Raw genomic sequence first — 18,150 nt, 5'->3', positions numbered from 1 at the left:
TTTTGCGTAGGCAGGTAGATATTTTAAAAATCTTGCCAGAGTCTAGGAATGGTGAGACAATAATTATGGTTGTAGGGAATACAACAAATTAAATAATGCCTTGATTCTGAAAGCGTGGGAGTTAGTTGACAATAACAATGAAATAATTTGAACCTTGGCAATTGAACATCTTTGTTCATACCAGAAGTAAACTCAATGTGAAATGGTTACAACAATGGCTCAATGAGACAAGAATCGCGGATCAGCAGAACAAGTTTTGAGAGGAGAAAATGAGCTCTTCCTAAACTTGGCTGTGCAGTTAAAAAGGATCACATAACTTGATGCTTCCAATTCCCCTTTTGTTATTTCAGTTAAAGTCATAACAATTTTTTTATTAATCTTCCAAAAGATAATATAGTCCAGTTATGATCAGCAGTGGGCCAGCTGTTAACTGTCTATCAACCACCTGAAGTGGACAAGCAAGGCGGGAGCAAGAATGTCATTCCTTTGATCTGGCAAAGAGCAGCTGCTGATTTATGTACTAGGACTTTGTTCTTCTGTTCTATTTTACTTTCTTTCCTAAGGCAGAACCATGAAATCTGGTGGAAAACTGCATTGTTCAGTGCAACATCAACAAGCTCTGACAACTGCAACAGGCTTTCAATGGCTCCGAGACAGCTCTCAGGCATCTCTTCTGATGCTCACCTTTCGAGATTCAGTTGTTATTGTTCAATTTAACTTCTGTACATTGAATGGACCGTGGCCAACACGCCTGGGGCATAAACACACCTGTATGAAAGGAGCCTTATTGTGGCAACCATTTCATCCAAACTTCATACATTTTACCCATTTCCATATTATGAAAGAATGTTCCATCCTCCCCTATGGCAAATCTTGCCTGAAGTGTAATTCATATTTCTGCTGACCTCTAAAGCCTTATCCACAGTCAAGAGCATTTTTCCTTTTTTTTTATTTATTAAGGCTATAAGACCTAAAGAATGGGGATTAGAGAGGTAACTTTATATTTGGCTGTCTGTCAGTCACAAAACAATTTTTTTCTCAGGATCCATTGAGCAAATCAGAATGACGATTCTTCACTGGCATTAGCTCCATTAACCCAGACCCAAAAATGTTATCTTGACATGATTATTGCAGAAGCAAAATAAGATCTTCACCCTCCACCTATGTCACCAGCGTAGAGCTTGCACTCTAGGTGTAGCATCAAGTTGGCTTGTAATTTACAAAGTACAGGGTAGTTGTTTTTGTGAGAAGATGTTTCAATTGTCCAGTGAACATTTCTCTTTGTAGATAAACTTAATGTGGTTAAGATGCTTTGCTATTAATCATCCATGATGATAAACTCTAAACATAATCAATACCCCACTTTTATGCAGCCATGTTAGATTACTTGATTGGATTAGAGATTACATTAATGGATTTAATAAATCCTGAACTCAACATGTAGAGGGATGAGCCTCAATTCTTATATTCAATACAATACAATTTGGATATAATTATAGTTTAAAAAGCATAGTGCTTAATAGGAGCAACTAGAAAATAGCATAATGTTTTGAACATTGTTTTTCATTTTACAAAGAAATAAACTGTATCTTTGTGACTCTGTTATAGTCATCTGCTTGGCCTGCCTTACAAATCTTTAAAACCACTAGTTCAGGTCAATAAACTGAAGTGCCTGACCTCCAACTACTCCTGCAAGTGTCATTTAGAATAAGAGAAGTGAATCAGGGACAGAGTGGAAAATATCTCAATTACAGAACTGATTGACTCCACAGAGAGTTGTTGGTCTGTCATTACAGTAGACAGTGAGCAGCCTGCATTGTGTATTAGCAGAGTTTAAAATTATTTGCAGTGCAACAACAGCAGGGCAATTCTATACAAGGCTAAAGTGATAATTATTTAATCAATATTGTCCGACATCATTCGTACATTCAACAGCCCCTACTCCGACATGTTACAGAATACCAATTTCATTTTACCTTCGCTTCTGAACTCTTTACATTGGACATATCTGCAGGTAATGATCTTTAGCAACCAAATTTAAAAAGTGATACCATAGGTTACGCTGGAATTAGACATCACATTTTTGTATGAACAATAGAAAATGTATTTCAAGATGCATCTACAGAATGGAATGCAAACACTCAGCAAGGGATTTGGAACAGAGCTAAATCTGCACCTATTGGTAGAGCACTAGATTAAAACAACAGACCAGCCAGACTTCTCCCAGATCCCAAGGCAAAACCCACAAAGCCTAACTGTCAAGAAAACGCAAATGAAAGAAGATACTGGTTGTAGAGTGGTGTGTCAGGTTCATCCCTGAGGCCACCGAATCGTGTCTTCTGAGTCGCAAGACATTAATAGTGGTTTCTCCACTTTACACTCATGTTAAACCTCAAGTAGGTTTGTGGAAAAGCCACTCTCCTTTCACTTTTTGTTTTAATTTATAATGGAATTATAGGAACAGACAAAGTTTCACTTTAAAATATCTGTAAACAGTACATTTTACGTGCCCAATCGTGAAGCACTTGTTTACAGAAAATCACCATAGTCTTGGTTGTATTGTGTTAAATCCTAATTTCACAAAATTGGTACAATTTTTCCTGACTTGTAATCTTCAACTTCTGTCACTAAAACCGACATTTATCAATTTTTAAAAAAATTTCCATGTTGCGAATCTGAGGTGATGTATGTAAATGTTGGAGCCTCAGAACGGATAAATACAATGTAATGAGCCATCAGTGGTTTCCAGCATCTTTATGAATGATGTGCATTTTTAAGATCAGCTTCTTCTGCATTTCTGAAGTCACATACTATAATAGGTTTCATAACACTGCCAAATATCCACATAATTAATGTGCACATTCAATATCAACGTCATTAAACTATGTCAATACATTAGCTTTCTGGAAAAAGATGAACATTTTGTGCACGGTTAGGCAAGGTTAAATGATGATACCTGAACTAACCTAAAGGGGGTGCTATTTTAAACTTATCTACCTTCCCCACTAAATGTTTCTACTTGCTATCAAGCAAGTGACTTCCTTTTCAGCATTTACAGACAGACAGGAGTCGACCTACTTTGAAAAAAACTTTTATATCCAAGCAAAAGATAAAAGATAGTGAATAGATAACCTTGAAGGGCTCACGTTCCATATTTTCTCAATACCTAACAATGTCATTTTTTTTGTTTTTAAGAAGAGATTTGGTATGAAGGACTGATTGGTTCTTTTTAAAGGAAATTCTAAAAAGCAGTTAATCATTAGGATTGCAGCAAAATCGGAATATATTCGGAACAACTGGCACATATGTATGTGAATATTAAGCTATTTCATTATCCTATGCAGACTGATTATGGTTTGACCAATAGAGACCAAGTTTTCACACACAAGGGATCAGAAACTGATGTCTAGACCTAACCACTTAAGACAGGTGACTATTAGTCCTAGTCCCCATGGTGACTGCCTCTTAACTATCTGTCTGGTCTGCATTAATATCTGGTGAATTTTTTTCTAAACTGTCAATTTACAAAAAGTGCCAGTTTAAACCATAACAAATGTCCTGAACAGATGATCGTATTTGATGGCATATAAGACCCACTTTTCCCCCCCACCCCCAGAAAATGGCTCAAAAATTGTCCTGGGTCTTATATGTGAAGTTGAAATTAGGGTGATCATGGTGAGTAATGCAGACAGTGATTATCATTACTACATGCCATCTATCACTGGGGGCTAGTAGTGGGCTGTCGGGGGTGGGGGGAGTGGGGCGGTAGGATCAGTGCGAGGGCTGGTGGACTGCTATCAGTCCCCGCACTGGTCCCGCTCCCTGCCGACACCTCACCACCAATTCTTACACTGATCCCACCGCCCCACTCCCCCCTGATAGCCCACCACCAGTTCCCACTCTGATTCCACTGCACTGCTGCCCCCCCCTCCCAACAGCCCGCCACCAGTCCCCACACTGATCCCACCACCCCGGAAGAGAGCGAGTCAGAGGGACCAGTGCAGGGGCTGACAGCGGGCCACCGGGAGAGAGCAAGGCAGCAGGACCATCGTGGGGACCAACAGCAGCGGTTTGTTTTTATATAATGATTTCTGTTATAGCTAAGCTATAAACCTGTAAATTACAGCAGTATTATTATCAAAAAGATTTTCCTGTTGTCCTTGTTGCATATTTTGTCCTACTATACTGTAGCTGTATATTTCAATAACATTAAATGCTTACCTGTAAAATTCTTAATATTTCCTGTTGAAATGGCATGGGGGAGGGGGGAGGGTCTTATATGCCATCAAATGGGGCATATTTCGATGAAGCAAATATAATTATTTCAGTAACTTGACAACCAAAAGTAAAATCACTCACATAAAGCAGCCATGAACATCATTTTCCTTCCTGGTGATTAGAAATCAGAGAATAGCACTCAACCATTAAAAGTTTAATTAACACATTTACAAACTACAGTCTTCTCGCAGGGTCCAATCAGGTTTGATAACATCAACTCTTCTGTAGAATCCTCTTTAATTCACTTTGTTTTCACCTCCTACCAAAGTGTTCTGCCTTAAATATCTGACGGTGTGCCACAAGCCTGACTATTGCTGCTTTTGGTGTTAGTCACAGCCTCTCCGAAATGTGCTCTCATTTGTGAAGACAGCAGGTATTCTGTTTGGTAAACAACTACAAACATTTCAAATCCCTTTTAGACCATTTGCTCTCCTTTGAAAAGGTGGCATTTTACATTTTCTCTATCATAAGGAGCACACATGCAAAATGGAAGGAATCTAAAAATGAATAGATGAGTGGCAATTCCATCCAATTGTACCCCAGCAGCAAGATAAACTTGAAAAATTCCCACTGGTCAGCCAGTGTTTTCTGCCCTGGCAGGCATTAAAAAGTTGCTCAGCTCCCAGGTCTGTGATGACGAGCACTGGGTCAGAAGAGAATTTAACCATATTGTACCATGGGCAGATCAAACTTGGAAAAGTCAGGCCTATTCAACAGGAAGAACTCGCAATACCATCAGTGAAGATTTGGGGGGGGTTTTCAGACTGCAGGTATGTAACGGCACAATCAAGGAATTCTGCCGCTACAAGGGCAGTCTGCAAAGGAACGTGCTGGAATTTTGAGTCAATTCCTGCACCGCAATTTATCCTTTTTGGGGGAAGTCTGCAGTGTAAATCGCACCGGAATAATTCATTGACGGTCATCCACTCGACTGCATGTCCAACCACCGGGCCCAGTGTGAACGTCCACACGGGCAGTGATTATGTTAATTTTTTTCAGCAATTTTTCTGAGATTACAGTCTAAAAAACATTTTTCTCTCTATTTTGTTGTTTTGTAGAAGGAGCACCAGCATCAGGAGCCCCATTCAGCCCCTTCCAACACTCATGGGCTGCCCTTCAATTAAATCCTGCTCCTCTTCACTTCAATCCAATTTATCTGAACTAGCTCCATTTTGCTCAGATGCTTCCTTTTCAAAGTTCTATCAATCTCAGTTTTCAGCTCATACACGCCCTTTTAATGAGTACGAATTCCAGATTTCCAGGCCCCCTTGAATGAAAAAACATTTCCTAATTCTGTACTGTAAACCTCAGTTCAAACCTTCTCAACACTTCATCTTATTTCTATATCACATTCGTAAATCCAACATTTTGAAAGCCTCAACTGTCCATATGCACATTTTGTGTGAATTCCTTTTGGAAGGAGACTTTCACAGAAAATAAACGATTACTAATACAAATCTCACTTTAAGATTACTGTATTTCTTTGTGGAAGTCTGTTTGAGATTTGTGCCAAAACTGGAGTTGAAAGCGTTTAGTATTGTCCCATATTATATTGAGCATGTGCACGCTAGAGACAATACTTCAATTTAATATCCAGTTATACTGAAGCAGATGTGAGTCAAAATGCTGGGGGCTTGACTCTCGAGAGTGGGCAGGCCCCTTGAAATTACAGAATGTATTTTGTGTTGAGACCAAGTTAAACCCTGTTTGGACTAAAGCTAATTGGATGGATTAAACTATAAATCTCACAGAATGGGCAGGTGTTACTGTGAAGACTTCTGTATTCTGTATTTTAAAGGACAACAGTTAGTGGAAGTAGTGTCTCATTTTGATATTCAGTAAGGTAGTTCACAAATTCAAGTCCACAGAAATGCAATACTTTTGATAATACAGATATCATCGAAAGGAACGTTTTATTTTACAAAATGTAATGTAGAACATCTGTAAGCAAAAATAGATACTCTTTCCCCTCACTTAGCTGTTTAAAGGCACAACCTGCCACTCCATTCTTCTTATCTGCTTTAGCGAGTTGTATTTTGACATTATTCCTGCACTGGTTTGCTCTGAAATATCAGACTGGCTGCTTGCCCCAACCCCCTCCTCAACCACTCTCAAACTCCCCCCCCCCCCCCACCCTCAATTGTTCCTTTTTATAGCCTTCGATGGCCTTTTCATCTGAGTGATGCAGTCCTTGGTCACAAATCTCACTGCTATTCCACTGTGTGACATCTTCACTCGTTTGCTGCCTGCTCATTAACAAACAATACTGCTGTGAAATTGGTTTAATGACAAAGTAATAAAATTGCTATTCAACTCACAGATTGCCCGAGGCTCTTCAAGCTCCTACAAGGCTTACACTGTGTGCCAAGATGCATTAAGCTGCTTATTTGTGTACACTGCATCCTTCACTCTGTTTTGGTCTATTTTTCTCTGTCTATATTCAATACTGTTTTCTTGCTGCCACCCACCTTAAAATTAAAGTTGATTTATGCGCGTAACCTGTGCTACCTTGACTTCAAGTGTGCTACATCACATGACTAGTATTATAGATAATCATAAAACATGGGCCCTCAAAGGGGAAAAAGCAGCCTTAATATACAAATCTGTTTAGATTTATTGCAATATTAGCAGATCATTTTGACCTGCCTCTAAGCAAATGTATAATGATTCCAGCCTCACTTATTTGTATGATATCATAATATCTTGCTTGCAAGTATTAAAGGGCCTGTGTCAGAAGAGACTTCACCAGTTTTTGTTTACAGAACATTGATTGTGACTTTGATGACATCACATTAACAATGCTGCTTGGCAGGAAGGGTTGTGTTTGCACTTAATATGCCTACGCTAAATAGAAATGTACTGTGTCATTTGCAGAAAAAATGTCTTGACAATTTTCTTTAAAGGAGAGAGTTAATGTGAATGCATTATGGCTGAAGCCCTCGAGAGAATGTTAAATAAGCATCATTGTTTGGGAATGGTAGAGGCTGCTCTTGAACTGCCCCCCAGCAGCATATCACCTCCTCTTATTCCACAAGATGACACTGCTCCTTTAAATATCAGTTTTCCTTCTCACGTGGGCTATTTGAAGATTTTATTAATACAAGATGTACGCATACCTACAAATCTGCTTTGGTGCCACCTGTTTTTCATAATGAGTGCCCATTTTAAAAACTTCTTGGTTACCATTTCTGGAGGCCACAACCTCCCTCTGATTTACTGTTGATGGACAAGAATGAAATAAGCAAACAGCTATTTAACAGGTGGGCTATTCTAAGCAGCCAACATTTTTATTGCTTAATATAAGTAACTCTATGAGTAATTTGAGCTTTTTTGGGTTTCCCTAAACAAGCCTTTTGGCTTTCTGAAAGCAGTGGCTTGGTTTGGAACAGTTCTCCTCAATCTGTGGAAGGAATGTCTCAGGAGAGCCTTGTGATGTAGTGATACTCACCAGGTTCTGTATGTGGCAAGAAACAAAAGGTCTGTGTGGAGAAAGAGGGTGGGGGTAAAGTACATGGTTGTGGAAAATAGATTGATAATTTTATTTTAAACCAGGCAGGGAGATGATTTAAAAGAGCAGCGTGGAAAGGGAGTTCCAAACAGTATGAGTGCAATGGTTGGAGACAACCAATGGTGGAATCAGGAGATCAGGAACAAATGGGCAAACAGAGTCTGCAGGAGCGGAGGGGTTAGTGGAGGCTGGCTCTGGTGTTTCCAAGAAGCTGCATGAAAGCCAAATTTTGTCAACCTCATGCAGTCATATGTTGCCTCAATTACCATGGGCTCACATATGGTATTGAGCATTATGAACATCTCTTTTTCTGATCTTGCATTGGAAGGAAGATTATTGATGAAGCAGCTGAAGGATGGTTAGCCTGGGATATGGCTTTGAGGAACTCCTGTGGTGATACCATCGTGCTAGAATGACTGACCTCTGACAACCATGACCATTTTCCTTTGGCTGGCATACAACTCCAACTGCTGGAGTGCTTTCCCTTTGATGACCATTGAACTGTAAACTTGCCTTAGCTCTAATTCAAAAAGAGTAGCAAGGAAGAGGGAAACCTCCTGGGTGTCCTGCCAAACTGACATTCCGAGAAACAGATTTTCTAGTGATATGCATACTGCAGTTTGTGGGGGCTTGCTGAATGCTATTTACTATCATGTTTCTTTCACATTAACATAAAGAGTGCTGAACTATTTTTTTTTAGTTGCTCTAATGTTGGAAAAGGTGATTCGTAAAGGCAGAAAATATCAGTAAAGAGAGAAACAGAGTTAAGTTTCTGGTTAATGACCTTTTGTCACACATTTCATCAGTTTGTGTTTGAACGATGTATAGCTTCTCATTGTTGAGTGAGTAAAATGGGTAGATTAATGGCCAACTGTGCGCATGTAACAACCAACGATCTGTCCTGGAGCCTCCATGTCGATGCAATCACGAAGAAGGCTCACCAGTGTCTATACTTCATGAGGAGTTTGAGGAGATTTGGTATGTCACCAAAGATTCATTCAAATTTCTACAAGTGTACTGTGGAGGATGTTCTGACCGGTTGCATCACTGTCTGGTAGGGAGATGCCAAAGCACAGGACAAGAAAAAAACTACAGAGAGTTGTGAACTCAGCCAGTGCCATCACAGGCATCAGTCTCTCCTCCATCGAGGACATCTACAAGAGGCAGTGTCTTCAGAAAGCAGCCTCTACCCTCAAGAACCCTCACCACCCAGGTCATACTTTCTTCTCGCTGCTATCATCTGGAAGGAGGCACAGGAGCTTAAAGGTGGACATCCAGTGGCACAAGGTCAGCTTCTTCCTCTCTGCCATCGGATTTCTGAATAGAAAATTAATCACAGGCACGACCTCACTTTCTCTTCTCTTGCACTGATTTTGAAATGTATTGCAATATTTGCACCTGTAAAGTTGCCACAAAAGAATGAATTTCATGACATGTTCATGACAATAAATTCTAATTCTGAAGAAAACAGACTATGTGGTGCATTCTTTTGAATAGAATGTTTGGCTCATCTACGGCTTACCTTCAATCAAGCAGTTGAAGTAAGAGCCTGGGGTTTGGAAAAAGAGTGAAAGATGAAGTTGTGTGTTTTATCTGGTCTCAGACTACTGGCTAGCAATGGCCGTAATAACTCATTGATGGATAAACCATCGCAATGAAAATGATTGGCTATTTCCTTCCTAGCTGTTGATCTTAGGCTCAGATACAAGGATATAGATTTGATCATATGAAGATCTCCGGTGGAATTTACAAAATTTCAGAGTTAAAGATTGTCCAAAACAGGGAAGTGAGTTCCTCTAGTAAACTGGCCAAATGTATCCCTTAACCAATAAACTATCTGGTCACTTATCATTAGTCTTTCAATCAAATTGCCAGCCACATTTCACTAACATATTCAAATACAGATAAGGTCTGAATTTCACAAATGAGAGTTAGTACTTTCATGAGGAAGCCTTGGTGGAGATCAAATTTAAGCACACATTAGCGATAGTCGGCAGGATGCAGCAAAGATTTAAAAAACTAGCAATGCTTGAGAGATGCAATAGAAGATAATAGTCATTTGACCTGTCTAAGATCAGATGCTACAAGACTCTGAAAAATATACTTCAATCATATCAATTCCAGAGAAGATTGGAACAGAAACCAGCAAGTATTTCCATTTTTACTCTAGATCAACACTACAATTACTATTCTCAAAGTAGTCTGGTCACATCTTTTCACTGCTACCTTCAGGCAGAAAGTACAGAGGCCAGAAGACGAGCAGCTCGAGGTTCAAGAACAGTTTCTTTCTAAGTGCAGGCAGGCTCTTGAACCTTCTCTTGTTACACTAATCAAAGTCTACTCCAACACCATAAAAAGACTGCACTATGCCAAGTCACTTCTTTGCATAAACATTACTGCACATTTACTATCTATTTTTTGTGTTTTTTATCTTTTTAATTCAATAAGTGTACTACAGTAGTTGTTTATTTAGTTGTTCTTTTTCACAAGTACTTCTTCAGGTGCAGCGAGTAAGAATTTCAGTGTACGTGTACATTGTACAATCTAAATGACAATAAACTCATTATCATTTATGACCAGTATCATATCAAAAGTGTTATTTAAAAGAAAAGCAATAGTTCCTTGTTGCTACAACATCCTCAGAAAAAGTCAAGGATAGCCCTTCACCTCAGCACAGCAACCCAACGACAATACGCACACCTATTTAGCGGTCAATTGGCATTATTAAAATGAGGCCAATCGTGTCGTCAGCACAATGTTTCAATTTTGCCAAGTGCCTTCAGGTCACACAAGACACCAGTGTAGAATTCGGGCAGTTGTTTATAATCTTTTGTGGCATGCCTCACTCTATATTGACTTCCGACTCGGCTTGTTCTATAGTTGCTGTTCAAAAGTTAGTCAATGGAATCCATGTGCTGTTTGCTTCATCACAAGTTGGAGATGTAGCAGATTGCTGTATAAACACACTGGGGTATAAGCCACTGAACTCTAGTGTTCCTCTCATAGCAAATTGATAGCATAATTTTATTATGCTCTGAACAATGACTACAGGGAATGTGCAAGATCTGCACAGTTCTATGTATAATCCATTTGACTAAATGTAACACTTCCATTAGATGAGTGTATAATGAAAGCAGTACTAGATGCCAGCAAGGACTATAACATTTCAGTTTTCAGATCTTGTCAAAAGGGCACACAATAAATCATACATATAGCTTATTAAATGTCATAGGCAGGTGATCCAACAGGGAGCACAAGGAGGGTGCTTATATTGCAAGATGACTTCGCTGTCATGTGATATGTATTCTTCAGAGCACTAAGGTCAGAAATCCTTCACATGGATTTTAATAAGCTACTTATTACCGTCTTTCAATGCTAATTATTTGATATATCCTTTCAGTAACCATCTATTAATATTGAAGTGGTAGCCATATTTTACCAATGATCGGGTAATAACAATCATTGTTCATTTTTATATAATTGATAATGTAATTCTACTGAAGAAGTGGGAAGATTCTACCGTTAGGGCAGAATAAAAAGGATCTAGAAAAATTTGGCTATTAATTTCTACCCTCTATTATGTTGTGAAGATAAGATGGGACCTTTTACGTTTATAATAAAATAAAGTGATTTCAAATTGCCAATGCAATATCATACTATTATAGAAGATAGCAAAAAAAAAACTATTCAATGTATTAAATTTTAAAGTAATGTTTTATTGTAAATACTGGTATCTTCAGTTTCTTCACAAGACAAATTTAAAGTAAATTAAATATTAATTAAAATCATAAAGAGATGAAAAGTAAACTCATAAGTTAAATTATCAACCATCAGCATGTGTGAGGATAAAAACTGCAGCTACATTCAGGGGATTAGTGTTCTCCAGTGAATGTGTCAACTCTTGACTCCCCAAAGCCTTTCCACCATGTCCTATCCACAAGTCAGGAAAATGATGGATATTCCCCACATGTCTGATGAACATAGCGTTTACAACATTCAAGCATCACCCAGGAAAAAAGCACAGTTCATTTTATTAGCACTCTATCCAACATTCATTTCCTCTATCATTGCTGCACAACATCTATAAGATGCACTGAAGCAACTCACTGTGTCTTGTTTAACAGCACCAACCAAATCAACAACATCTAACCATCAAGAAGGACAAGGGCAACAGGCACATAAAAAAACCTTCTGCCTCGAAATTTCTTAAGTCACTTACCATCTTGACCTACATTGCTTGGGTCAAAATTCTGTAACTCCCTTCCCAACAACTCTCTGGGAGCACACTTGCCAATGGGCAATTAAGGATATGCAAATATATAATCAATAAATAAAAGATTCTATCTCTTTATGATGTGCACAACTCATTTAGAGAATTATCAATTATATTAACAAGAAGAGACAAATATAATTGCCAGCTTTTTAAAATTTTCAGTTGCATGATATGCCATTTACACTCGAAAGAAGGCAATGCATATCCCACAAAGATAAACTGTATCTGTATTTAATGCAAAATTTTGTGTCTGTCATTATTCATCAAAAAGAAGGATAAGATAAATTTCACACCATATGGCATTAAACACTGATTCTTGCCAAAATCCACCACAATATTTTCCCATGAGTCACAACTGAATCCAAAGATGTTTTCACAACAATCAGATAAACTTCAAAAGAAACAGTAATTTGACACTACAGAGGAAAACCTCAGTCTTCAGGTATCATGTGATTTAAAACCCATATCGTACTAAAAATCGCCTGAGCACACCCCAGAGAATTAAGTAAATCTTTCTAAATTTAGAACTGAAACAAAAGAAAAGGTAAAAATGCAGTCCATTATCCATAAAGTAGTATTTTATCTTACTCTTTAGTATTGCTCAGATGTCTTTGCAACGTTTCTAACCACTTTACCCTGAATATTGCCCTGATATTTCTTTTTTTATTGCCACTAACAACTGAAAATTAAGTGAATGCAAAGATGTGACTTCAGCTGTCTCCGAATGATGTGCTACTTGCTGTATCAAAACAGAGCTTCGTTCTGACCCCTCTGCTGAGACAAAGGAATGATTCAGCATCCCCTTTCATCAGGCTGCTTGAAACTAAAAATGACTGCATCAGTCCACGGACACTGACCATTCATTGCTTGATACCAAATAAGAAAGCTCTTCAAATTGATCGGAGCTCTTCTGCAAAACACTCTTCAGCTTGGAAAACAAGAACTTAATTTGGATGATTTTTTATTTTAGCTATTTAGTAGCCTCTTTCCCTTTATAAAAAGAAGTGGGCATCCCTATACAGTATTTTATGATGTCTAATGGGAACTTGATCTATCATCTGATACCACATGTCCAGTGTTTACAGATGTAGACCCTTGCATCACCTTTAACTCTCAGCCTGGTAATCTATACTGTACATCTAATTCTTGCCTCAAAAATAACAATGTTGGTTGATAGCTGTAAAGCTTCTGATGTTTGAGTGGCTGAGCTTTAAACATTGTCAGATCTTTAGGAAATATTAAATTATTCATTTGATACAAAATTTACCAACTCAAAACGTAATATGAATTGGCAAAATTAAAATTCTCATTTTCAGCAATTGCTTTCATGAATACCAAACTCGGTGATTTCATTACACCATTTCAAATTCAGACACAATTAGTGAATTTCATGAAATGTGTAATTTTTATATGAAACAAGTCTGCTATTTTTTTTTGATCTTCAATACAAAAGGTTTATTTCTGCATAAGTCAGCCTGACAGAATGTAAGCAACTCAATTTTCTGCTCTGTAGCTAGGCACATTGCCTTTTACATAGTGCTAGCATGAAAAACGGTGGCTAAGCTTTGGTTACTGGTGTAATTGAAATGCTATCCACACTATAGGGTGCATTAAAGTCAGATAACAGCAGTTCCTGTGGCCAATTTAAGTAGCTTGACTTCCCCAGGAAAAAAAAAATTGCCTGACAGATAAGGCAGACAAACTGGCTAATTCTCCAGGCATGGTCTCTCATTGTGATCCTAGAAAAATGAGAAAAAAATGAATCACAGAACCACAAAATCAATTGACCCTCAGGTTGCTCATCAGCCTCCGAGTCCGATAAACCTAAAAGCTTCGTTAATGTCTGCCTGCCTGTATCCCACAGATAGAGCACTTTGTAAATGAACCTGCTTTGATAAATATATTAAGGAAAGCTGCGAATAAAAGGAAAGTCTTCTCATTTGTAAATACAACCTCTGCTACATGGAATTATAATGATAAAATGGGGTTCCATGTAATTAAGTTTGTATAAGACCTGAAATCCGTGCAAATACCTTCCCTGAATTTTGAAAGGAAACTGTCAGTTCAATTAATCTGAACATCACCCGAGAATGTACTGAACAAAATTAAGCTGCAGATAAAGCCTGGCCCAGTATTTTGATAAGTAATTCCTGTATCATTTCTTTGGTACTGTGATCATTTCATTTAATCCAACCTCCCCACATCTCCCCTACTACCATTCAAAGTTATGTGTTAAGCCATCTACAAAGGGACAACTAGTAATACTGCTGTGGCAGTAATCCATCGTATCACACATGTAAAATGGGGAAAAAAATGTATACTTTTTTTCAAAAATATGATAAAAAAGAAAAATCAATATCCTATTCTAAATACAATTTTGAAATTGGACAATGCAGAACCTTCCACCCAGCTTACCCCATGATTTGTGTGCTAAGTAGTCTTGCCGCTCCCAAAAAAGGGGGGGGGGGGTTACATTTCAGCAATGCGCTCCTTCAGAGGAGGGAATAAAAAGCAGGGGTAAGTCACTCACCAGTTGTTGACTTGTAGGATCGTGAGTCCTGTGTCCTGGGCTAACTGCTTCTTCTGCTCCTCTGATGGGTACGGATGCTGCGCAAAATAAGCATCATATCATGAGAAGCTTGGAACCACAAAACAAAAGCTGGCACTGATCAAATTCACTCTGAGTACAGAAGGACAGTGTTTCATTAAAAAAAATCTCCGCAAAGAAAGCAGGTAATGCTCATCTAATATGGATTTTTTAAATGAAATAAATTATTTTGATTGCTGGGTGTTGACACTTTTTTGGATCAGCCTCCAGCCCTTTTGAAAGCCGTGTAATTGCAGGAGGCTTTCCTCATCTTACCTTGTCCATATTAGTAATGACCCCTTGCTACTACTAAACCACTAATAGTTTTCAGCAGCGGTGAATGAAATGAATAGGATGAATCTAAATTCACAGTTGGTCATTTGCATTGTATAAGGGCTGCCTTAGCCTCTTGGTCATCAATCCTTGGCTGTCAGGTGCTGCGCTATTGCCACAGTGATAAATATGCTTCCTAACACCAGAATTCATCTAAACAATGTGATTGTCCTTTACTTTACACTCAGTAATGAAGATAATTAATGGTTCATAAAAACAACAAAGCTGCTTTGCGGTAAGAGTAGGGAGTGAAATCAAAAGGCTTATATGATCATTTTGAATGGGTGAACTACATGTTTTGGAATAATTTCTTAGTAAACCTCTAGTGGCCACAAACTGCAGCCACAAACATACTGGTTATTACGGGTTGTTAAAACATGCATTCCCTTTTCCATCCAATCTATCAATATTAGCTCTTTCTGCTTTGAAGCTAGTATGGATGACAATGAAGTGTCAGTATAAAACCAGGACTAATTATTCTAGGAGAAGGAAGACATCTTCAGGTAATGCAGTTACGTTATGTATATGGCCATTTGAAATATCTAATTCAGTCATTTCTGGCATAGCCATCCTGTAGCAACTGAGGTTTCCCAGTGGAATACATGCTAGAATAGAGTTACAATGTTGATGGATCACTTCATCACTGTGGAACCAGACTGTGGTGAATTAAGGATACAGGTCATAGGTTTGGCTGTCCTGAAACCACTCTGCACTGATGAAGCTTTCACAGAGGTGTAAAATGGTAGCGACACAAAGTATGTATTTTAACATTTTGTAATTTCTATTACAAATTCTAAACTCTTCCCCTTAGTTTACTTGCTAGCAAGAGTTGCAAATTATTTTATATCAAATACTTTCTACTGGATTCCACATTGGAAATTTTTCACACAAGATTAATTGTGCAGTCAATTTAAGCTGCACTGGATGTGGATCTCAGTGTTACTACTTCCTGACAACAGCCAAAACAGGCAGGAATGCTGCATGACTCACTTGAGCTCACAGACGTGTACTACTAAACATGGAGAGAGAGCAAAGCACAGGCATTCAAACTGCAGCAAATAGCTTTACTTGCTTGCTGCTTCACCAGAGCTAACAAGTTGCACAAAAACAATTATGGAAGCTCCAGTGAAAGGCCATCGTGATGGTGTGTCTAGAGGAGTAAAACAGTTATCATTTCTTTCACTTCAAAGGCAAGGATCATAAGCCAGTAGCTGTATAATGTTACAATGAACAGGGTTCCCCCCACAGAAAACAGTTGCTGCCCCCTCAATAATAGCTGGCTTCGCTGCTGTTTTCCTCTGGCTTCTAGCCAGATGCTGGTTTGGTACACCATTAATTTATGTTCACTGAGTTGGTGCAGGACAAGAGCAATGTTTTTTTCATCAATTTGCTTTCCAAGTTGAGCCTGTGGTCTGCCAGAGTTTGAGCTGATATGTTGAAGGCATTATACTGTATTGAAATCAATCAGTAACATTGAGTTTTTGTCATTTCCTGATGTACTAATATATGTTTAACATGAGGAGATTCAAATACCCATTTGTTGCCCTTCCACCTCTCACAAACTGCATTTTTTTTACTGAATGTAGGTGATATTCTACAAATAGATCCATCGAAATGTATAGGGTTAGGATTAGGGTTTCTGCAATCAGCAAGTCTTCTGAATAAACATCAACACCAATTTAATGGTTTGTGCACACATTGTAAACCAGATAGTCTTGGCAGAGACAAATCTAGATAATTCAAGCAAATTCTACATTACACAAGCAAAGGAAATTGGCCTTACAGCCTGGGTTCTTTATTCCACAAAGTAATCAAAACTTTGTAGTAAGGATTTGTAAAACAAGTGCTTCATGTGAAAAATTATTAGAACGTAATTTACTCATTGAATGCTAGAACTTTCAACTTATAATCTTAACAAATAATCTCAGTTATACATTTTACTATGCATGACAATATTCTTTGCCAACGTACTTGGACCCAAACTCAGACGAAGATTAAAATACACTGTGCCTAATTGATTACAACCAATTACCTTGTGTCCCAGTTACGCTGCACGTTTGATGTTCATGTGGTACGCTCTTTCACACCATACCAATACTAAGTATATGGTGGAACTCTGCCAACTTTACAGAAACTGCTAATTCAGTCTAAGTAGCAAATTCACTCGGGCAACAACAGAACAAATAGAGGGTGTATCCATAACCGTCCCTTACAACCATGTTTAAAATGCACTCTGTGCATGCAGTTGAACAGAGACACTTTGTGGCTTCCAACAAACCTCGTGTTAAGTGCCTTTCTCTCCACTAATTGGAATAAAAAAGGTGCAATGGAAACATTATCTACAGAGAGGGAAAAATACACCAGCTTAAACCACCTACCTGCTCTTTAATTTAAACAAAACTGATTTAAAAAAAAGTCAAAAGAAGGAATCAGCATAATGGATCCCAAGCACTGATGACGAGAGATGACAGTTCCATCTTGTCCCCTAAATTACTGGATCAGTGTAGCCAGAATTTATGAGAGTCAGACAGTGGACCTCACATAGCTCACATATTAGACCATTAGGCATCTAACTACCTCTGAACAATTTCAATGCATTATCTCTCCTTCTCCCTGGGGCACAAACTTCACTCTTCCATACTTTTAATATATTTTGTCTGCACGAAGCAGATCGAGTTATTACATGCCAGCAGAACACAGCAAACATAAGTATCCTGGCTGTGATTTCAGCATGTCCATGGACTGTAAAACAGGATAAATACTCACACAGCAAAACTTTATCTGGAAATGGTACTCCAGAAATTGAACTTGATTTGTTTATGATTGTAGATCAAACTCTTTCCTAGAAAGAAGGTTAATTATTTTTGTTTACAAGTCATGCACACAAGGAACTCACTTATCTTAATTTCATAGAAAAGCCTGCAGAAACCACAAATAGATGAGTGGTTTCCACATGAATAATCTCACATCAGTGGTTACAAGGCATTCCATCAGAAATCTTTGCATACAGCTCATCAAAGAAAGAACCCAGCACAACAACAGAACAACGGACTCTCAACTAAAAGGATCAAAACATCCCCACTAAGCCAGCTTCAGTAAAAAAATCTTAGTCCTATCAAGAGAATACTCCCAATAATACTATTTGCAACTTTTACTTATTGAAATACGATC

The 18,150-nt window shown here is 38.3% G+C and overlaps 1 protein-coding gene across 4 annotated transcripts in view; it reads right to left on the bottom strand.

Moving 5' to 3' along the window:
• The window catches only part of meis2a (Meis homeobox 2a), a 118,775-nt gene that overhangs the window by 30,010 nt on the left and 70,615 nt on the right, over window positions 1–18,150 (bottom strand). For 2 of the 4 annotated variants that reach the window (XM_069916644.1, XM_069916646.1), the window contains 2 exons: window positions 14,590–14,666; window positions 4,360–4,389 (listed from right to left, as the gene is read on the bottom strand). In XM_069916644.1, coding sequence (XP_069772745.1) covers window positions 4,360–4,389; window positions 14,590–14,666 — 107 coding nt within the window. The remainder of the gene's footprint in view (window positions 1–4,359; window positions 4,390–14,589; window positions 14,667–18,150) is intronic. The other 2 variants (XM_069916647.1, XM_069916645.1) reach the window with 1 other exon arrangement.

The sequence above is a fragment of the Narcine bancroftii genome, chromosome 2, assembly GCF_036971445.1.
Source record: "Narcine bancroftii isolate sNarBan1 chromosome 2, sNarBan1.hap1, whole genome shotgun sequence".
NCBI classification, from domain to species: domain Eukaryota; kingdom Metazoa; phylum Chordata; class Chondrichthyes; order Torpediniformes; family Narcinidae; genus Narcine; species Narcine bancroftii.
This window is presented reverse-complemented; position numbering and strand designations above follow the sequence as displayed.